This window comes from Colobus angolensis, unplaced genomic scaffold, assembly GCF_000951035.1.
Source record: "Colobus angolensis palliatus isolate OR3802 unplaced genomic scaffold, Cang.pa_1.0 Scaffold185, whole genome shotgun sequence".
NCBI classification, from domain to species: Eukaryota; Metazoa; Chordata; class Mammalia; order Primates; family Cercopithecidae; genus Colobus; species Colobus angolensis.
Genome location: NW_012114988.1, coordinates 292,388 through 300,102, shown reverse-complemented (window position 1 = coordinate 300,102; position 7,715 = coordinate 292,388). Strand labels below are relative to the sequence as shown.

The window sequence follows — 7,715 nt, the reverse complement described above, 5'->3', positions numbered from 1 at the left end:
GTCTTGTCAGTTTTTTACTGATATACGCTCATCTGAGTCTTGTTGGCCTTCTATCTAGTCTGGTTTACTTTCTTCCCTTCCTTCATTTCCTAAATAGAAGCAAAATGTGCTTTAAAATGTAAATTGAGGCAGGGAAGGGCAGTGGCTCATGCCTGTAATCCAGCACTTTGGGAGGCCAAGGCAGGAGGGATCATTTGAGGCTAGGAGTTGAAGATCAGCCCAGGCAACATAGTGATATCCTAGTTCTACCAAAAAAAAAAAGAAAGAAAAGAAAGAAAAGAAAATTTCCCGACATGGTGGTGCAAACCTGTGGCTCCAGCTAAGCCGAGGTGGGAAGATCACTTGAACCCAGGAGTTTGAGGCTACAGTCAATGAATTATGATTGTGCCATTGCACTCTAGCTTTGGCAACGGAGCAAGATTGTTTCTTTTTTTTTTTTTTTTGAGACGGAGTCTCGCTCTGCCGCCCAGGCTGGAGTGCAGTGGCCGGATCTCAGTTCACTGCAAGCTCCGCCTCCTGGGTTTATGCCATTCTCCTGCCTCAGCCTCCCGAGTAGCTGGGACTACAGGCGCCCGCCACGTCACCCGGCTAGTTTTTTGTATTTTTTAGTAGAGACGGGGTTTCACCGTGTTAGCCAGGATGGTTTCGATCTCCTGACCTCGTGATCCGCCCGTCTCGGCCTCCCAAAGTGCTGGGATTACAGGCTTGAGCCACCGCGCCCGGCCAAGATTGTTTCTTTAAAAAAAAAAAAAGTAATCCAGAGATGACATTCCTCCTGTTAAAATCTCAAAGGTTTCTGAGTCCCCACCTTAGTCTGTGAAAAAGCTTGCTCCTGTCTTTATCTCAACTCCGCCTGTGCCACTCTCTCCCTTGCTCCTTAGGCTACATCCACAAAGGTCTGCTTTAAGCTCCTCTAACATGTCTTTTTCTTTGCTGCACCAGGCACATGCCACTCTCACTTCCCTCCACTCTTCATTCTTTAGGTCTTAGCTAAAAAACAAACAAACAAACAACAACAAAAACAAACAAAGTCTCCTGTTTAAAGTAGGGCTCCCCTAACAGCATGGGCAACATAGTGAGACCCTATTTCTACAAAACAGTACAAAAATTAGCCAGGCTTGTGGTGCACGCTTGTATTCCCAGCTACTCAGGAGGCTAAGGCAGGAGGTCGAGGCTACAGTGAGCCGTGCTGGTGCCACTGCACTCCAGCCTGGATGACAGAGCGAGACCTTGTCTCAAAAAAAAACAAAAACAAAAACAAAAAAGAGCTCTCCCCTTATTCTATACTTCATTCCATGTTTCCTTCATAATTTACAACAATTTGCTTACTTGCTTTTTGTTTCTTTCCTATTACAATATAAGCTCCATGAGAGCAGGGGCCACAAAAGCAAGTGTAAATGGGAGGAAGTATTACCTCATTGGAAATGTCTGAGAAGTACTAGCTGTGGGTCTCTTTTAGTGTAAGATCTGTCATCCCAACATTCATCACCAACTCTACCTCCGATACCACTCTTCCTCCAGATAGAGCATTTCTATCATTTTGAAAGGAACTAAAGACAAGATTTCACTGGGAGATCACATTAATTCCAACTGGTATAGACAAAGTTGTGTCCTCCACCAAATCCGTATGTTGAAGCCCTAACGCCAAGGTCATGCTATGGTGGAGATGAAGCCTTTGGAAGACAATTAGGTTTAGATGAGGTCATGAGGGTAGGCCCTCATAAGATGAATCCCCTTATAAGAAGCACAAGAGGCCAGGCGCGGTGGCTCATGCCTATAATCCCAGTACTCTGGGAGGCTGAGGTGGGTTGATCACCTGAGGTCAGGAGTTCAAGATCAGCCTGGTCAACATGATGAAAGCCCGTCTCTACTAAAAATACAAAAATTAGCCTGGCAAGGTGGCACACACCTATAATTCCAGCTACTTGGGAGGCTGAGGCAGGAGAATTGCTCCAACCCAGGAGGCAGAGGTTGCAGTGAGCCAAGATCACACCATTGCACTCCAGCCTGGGCGACAGAGTGACCAAAAAAACAAGAAGCACAAGAGACCCCAGAGCTAACTCTCTGCTACATGAGAACACACTGAGAAGGTGGCAGTCTGCAAACTAGGAGCTGGGAAGAGAGTCCTCACTAGAAGCCAACCATGCCAGACTCTCATCTTGAATTTCCAGCTTCCAGAACCGTGAGAAATACATTTCTGTTGTTTAAGCTACCCAGTCTATGGTATTTTGTATGGCACCCTGAGCTGACTAAGACACCAACCAACAGGAGAATGCTCTAGTCTCATAACCACATGACCAAAATATACATGTAAAAAGACATCTGATGCAGCAGTATTCTCTATCAAGACTCTCCACTCCCAACCAAGTGTTCCACTCGTTGCTTGATGCTCTTACTTCTCCAACAGCTACACTTTTGAAGTCTGAACACTGCTAAAGCAACTATTACCTTCCTGTACACACTCTGTTAGAAGACAACCTCACAACTGACAGTGCTCTACCCTCAGTCACCTTGATGCACTAAAATGAGTGAGTCAGGTACACTACGACTTATAAATAACTATGTTTTTTTCAGAAGGACTCACTGACGTTTCAGTTAGGAAATGATTTTGATTAGGACTCATGATAGCATACAGAAACTTGTCTCAGGGCATCTTACGTGGGGTTTCTGCCTAAATGAGAATCTCATACGACTGTTTTTTATTTTGAGACAGAGTCTCACTCTCCCACCCAGGCTCGGGTGCAGTGGTGTGATCTTGGCTCACTGCAACCTCCGCCTCCCGGGCTTGAGTGATTCTCATGGTTCAGCCTCCTGACTAGCTGAAGTTACAGGTGCATGCCACCATGCCCAGCTAATTTTTTGTCTTTTTAGTAGAGATGGGGTTTCGCTATGTTGGCCAGGCTGCTCTGGAACTCCTGGCCTCAAGTGATCCTCTCACCTCAGCCTCTCAAAGTGCTAGGATTATAAGTGAGAGCCACCAAGCCCAGCTTATTTTTTTGAGAAAGGGTCTTCCTCTTTCACTCAGGCTAGAGTGCAGTGGAGCAATCATCACTCACTGTAGCCTTGAACTCCTGGGCTCAAGCAATCCTCCCACCTCAGTCTCTCAAGTAGCTAGGATTACAGGCACATGCCATCATGCCCGGCTGATTTTTAATTGTTTTGTAGAGACAGGTTCTCACTATGTTACCCAGGCTGGTCTCAAATTCCTGGCCTCAAGAGATCCTCCTGTCCCAGCCTCCTAAAGTGTTGGGATTACAGGAGTGAACCACTGTGCCCAGCCAGGACTCTATTAAACAATTGTTTTTTATAAGTAGACATTTCAAAAAGCTCAGGTTTTCCTCCTTCTAAAACTAGCCTCTAACTGCAGATTAGGGTGAGGGAGTAACTAGATTCTTTGAGACATTTTTGTTAGAAAATTACTTTAAACATTCAGGAGTTTGTATGTTTTATCAAAGGGAATATTCCAAAAGCTCTATTTTTAAAAATTCATATTCCATAGAGAATGTAAATAATTGAAGCCGTTATTTCTCCAACATTTCTATTTTGGGAATTTCAAAGCATAATCTCTTCTTTTCCCTCCCTCCCTCCCTGCCTGCCTCCTTCCCTTCCTTCCTCCCTTCCTCTTTTCTTCCCTTCATCTCTCTCTCTCTCTTTCTTTCTTTCTTTTTTGAGACATGGTCTCACTCTCTCGCCTAGGTGCCTAGGCTCGTATCTGTGGGCTCACGTAATCCTCCCACCACTTCACCCTCCCAAGTATCTGGGACTATGGACGCATGCCACCATGCCTGGCTAATTTTTTATTTTTATTTTTTGTAAAGATGGGGAGTCTCACCATGTTGCCCAGGCGAGTCTTGAACTCCTGGCCTCAAGACATCCTCCTGCCTTGGCCTCCCAAAGTGCTGGGGTTATAGGCGTGATCCACTTCACCTGGCCACAAAGCAGTCTTTAAACTTGATGGTTTAAAAAAAAAAAAGTCTTACTCCATATTACAGAGAGAAATAAGCACAGTAGTTGGCAGAGGCTATGAAGGTCCCCAAACCAGAGCTCCATTCTCACAAGAAAGAGCACCATCCATACTAAATTATCAAAGGCATAAAGCTTGGTTACAAAATAAAGACAATAATAGTATTTTGTGACTGAAACTATCAAAGCTCCTCTGAAATAAGACCTGTACAAAATCCCAAGCATGGTGGCAATAGGATGCTTAGGCTGAGAAGATCTTCTACATTTTAGAATCCATAACTCAGCTGAGACTGCAGTAAGCTGTGATGGTGCCACTGCACTCTAGCCTGGGTGACAAAGCAAGATACTGTCTCAAAAAACAACACAAAACAAAACAGAAGCTGTAACTCCAAATATTAATCAATGTGCACTAAGTGCAGTATGGTACAAAGGGCTAGAAAAGGTTATTCTCCAGAGTACAAAATTCTCAGGGCCCTGAAATAGTTCTAGCTGTCAAACTTTTTATACGATTACCATTTATTATTCCAATAGTTTTTGTGGTTTTTTTTTTTCAAGATGGAGACTTGCTCTATTGCCCAGGGTAGAGTGCAAACTCCACCTCCTGGGTTCATGAGATTCTCCTGCCTCAGCCTCTCAAGTAGGTGGGACTACAGGGACCCATCACCAGGCCCAGCTAATTTCTGTATTTTTAGGAGACAGGTTTCATCATGTTGGCCAGGCTGGTCTCAAACTCCTGGCCTCAGGTGATCCGCCCCCAACTTGGGCTCCTAAAGCGCTGGGATTTAGTGAGCCACTGGGCCTGGCCTGTAGGTTTTTTTCTGTTTTTGTTTTTTTTATGAATGGCATAAACGGCCTTTATTGGTTGTGACAGGAAGTGGAAGAGAAGGGGATATAAGAGCTCCTGCTCCTGGAGTGGTCATCTGCAGATTGAACCACCACCCTTCTACCCTTCAAATGCCAATAATTTTGATAAAGAGGCCGGGCGTGGTGGTTCACCCCTGTAATCCCAGAACTTTGGGAGGCTGAGGCGGGTGGATCACGAGGTCAGGCGGGTGGATCACGAGGTCAGGCGATCGAGACCATCCTGGCTAACATGGTGAAACCCCTTCTCTACTAAAAATACAAAAAAATTAGCCAGGCCTGGTGGCGGGAGCCTGTAGTCCCAGCTACTCGGGAGGCTGAGGCGGGAGAATGGCCTGAACCCAGGAGGCAGAGCTTGCAGTGAGCCAAGATTGCGCCACTGCACTCCAGCCTGGGGGAAAGAGCCAGACTCCGTCTCGAAAAAAATAAAATTTTTTTTTGATAAAGAACTTCATCTACACAAAGCCCAGCTCCACCCATGGTATCCACTCAGTAGGCGCCTCCTATATTTGCCTAATGCAGGGGGAAGGAATAGGAACTTAAGTTTTAGGGAAGCAAAATACAGCTTCTTCTCATAAATAGGTTTAAGCCCCTGGCCTAGACATTCACAGTAGCAGTTATAGAAAGGGAAACATAAACTAGCCTTCTTAGCCCATTTAAAATGGGTCATTTAGTCCTACTCCACATTTCTCCCAGAGAGGTGCAGTAACTTATTCATACTTACATGGAGAATTGGTGACTAAGCCAGGAAATGAAACTCATGTACCCTCACTCTTAGTCCAGTGCCCTTTCTAATATACCACGATGCCTCCAAAGTACTAAGGCAAGGCCTAAATAAATAAGGAACTTGCCCACTGGAAACCCAAATGTCCTTAGTACTAAGACTGAGTCCTAATACTAAAAACCCAAATGAATGTTTTGAGAAAAGCTTGCCAACAAACCTAGCAGAATATTTTATACTCAGTGGACTCTCTTTCTCCATCACACCAACCCCTCCAATCTATGCCTCCTCAAATTGCCCTGCCTCATGAGTGCAAAAACCATTGTTTTTATTTTTCCCCCCAGGAGAGATGAGGTCAAAAATAAGAAAACAATCTAGTTTCTTTCTGCCACATTTCTGGCATAGTGGGACTGGGCAGGAATGTACCTACTGTGGAATCTTCCCACACCCCTGGGTTGTTAAGAGTAACTAGCAGAGGCATGTCCCATACACTCCCCAAATATCTAAGCTGGCAACAACAAAAGATATTCAGAGACCTTAGCCCTGGGACAATAGCTTCTGTCAGTCAACTACAGTTCTCACGACTCTGTGTTTCTGTTCTCACTTCAACCTCATACCAAATGATGTATCACACCTGTATGAGTATACCTGAGAAAACCATGCAAATGAATTCACACAGCAGTACAGCAATTATGGCAGGGCACTATTACTAATGATAAAGTATAATTTAACAAAAACCAAAGACTTACACAAGCATATTACTATTATCATTTACACGGCACATTAAACGTAAGGACCTGAGTCCCAGTACCCTATCCTTGAGACCAGCACCAAAAAGGATCAGGTAGAGTTTCCAAGCCAAGGGAGTCACCTGGTAAGGAGGCAAAGATCAGCATTTCATCTCTTACCTGAAGCCAAAGGTCGGATCCACTCTTTGCTGTTTAGGTCAAGTCTCCAGAGGTCATTGAAAGCAGCATTGCAGCTGCTCTGGGTACAGCCTCCAAACACATACATAGACTGATTAGCATCATAATAGCATGCGCCTAGAAAGAAAATACACAAATAACTGCTGTGAAAATTCTGAGGCCCTTCCAACATGTTAACCATAACATATACTTTTCAAAACTCATTTATTTCACACATTCAGCAATTTTGTTACCAAGTACCAAATTTCTAATACCAGACTCTTGGCTTCAGGTGGATCAATATACTACCCTTTAAAACAAGGTCCAGAGGAAAGCTATGAAAATTTTATTTCTGAGCAACTAAGCAAGTTGATAATGATGTAACAGTGTAAGTCCAGCAAGAACACATAATAATTCAGATTAAAGGTGCTCAAATGAGGGAAATTTCAGCACAGCCACATAATCTAAATCTGCATCATTATCCTCTAGAGCTAAGCAAAGATAGTGCCAACACATGTACTCTGTCCTCCCATTCCTTTCCTACAGTCCTCCTATTGTTTTTGTTTTCAAATAAAACCTGAAGCACAAATCCATAAACGAATCTTTTTTTTTGAGACGGAGTCTGCCTATGTCAGCCAGGCTGGAGTGCAGTGGCACAATCTTGGCCCACTGCAACGTCTGCCTCCCAGGTGCAAGCCACCACACCCAGCTAAGTTTTTGGATTTTTAGTAGAGATGGGGTTTCACCATGTTGGCCAGGCTAATCTTGAACTCTTGACCTCAGGTGATCCACCCGCCTCGGCCTCCCAAAGTGCTGGGATTACAGGCATGAGCTACCATGCCCGGCCAATAAATGAATCTTTTTACGACACACAATGAAACTATTTTAATCAATACTATGAAGTAACCACACAGAAAGTCCAATGTGATTGAAGAAATACAGTTTTTATTAATTTCAAAGGCCAGTGGGGGAAACTCAGTGGTAGCATGGCCTTGGACTAGTCCCAAAGCAACAGATTGAAAAAGCATGGAAATCATTAGGTCCCAATACGTATCCAAGAGCTACCAAGGCATGCTGGTCAGTGCTGACTAGAAAACTAGTACAGTAACATTTAAAAAGCACCAAGATCTCTAAGAAAAGCCTTTTTTGATTAGATGATTGTATACACATCACCAGGCATTCCTAAGAAAAAGAGGCAATGACTATGAGAAGCGCTGTTACCCTAAAACTACAAAGACCAAAGCCAGAGTCTAGACAAGATGCAC

The 7,715-nt window shown here is 44.1% G+C and overlaps 1 protein-coding gene across 3 annotated transcripts in view; it reads right to left on the bottom strand.

Moving 5' to 3' along the window:
• FBXO42 (F-box protein 42) overlaps positions 1 to 7,715 on the bottom strand; it is a 129,149-nt gene that overhangs the window by 45,616 nt on the left and 75,818 nt on the right. For all 3 annotated transcript variants that reach the window (XM_011939876.1, XM_011939877.1, XM_011939878.1), the window contains one exon: positions 6,454 to 6,588. In XM_011939876.1, coding sequence (XP_011795266.1) covers positions 6,454 to 6,588 — 135 coding nt within the window. The remainder of the gene's footprint in view (positions 1 to 6,453; positions 6,589 to 7,715) is intronic.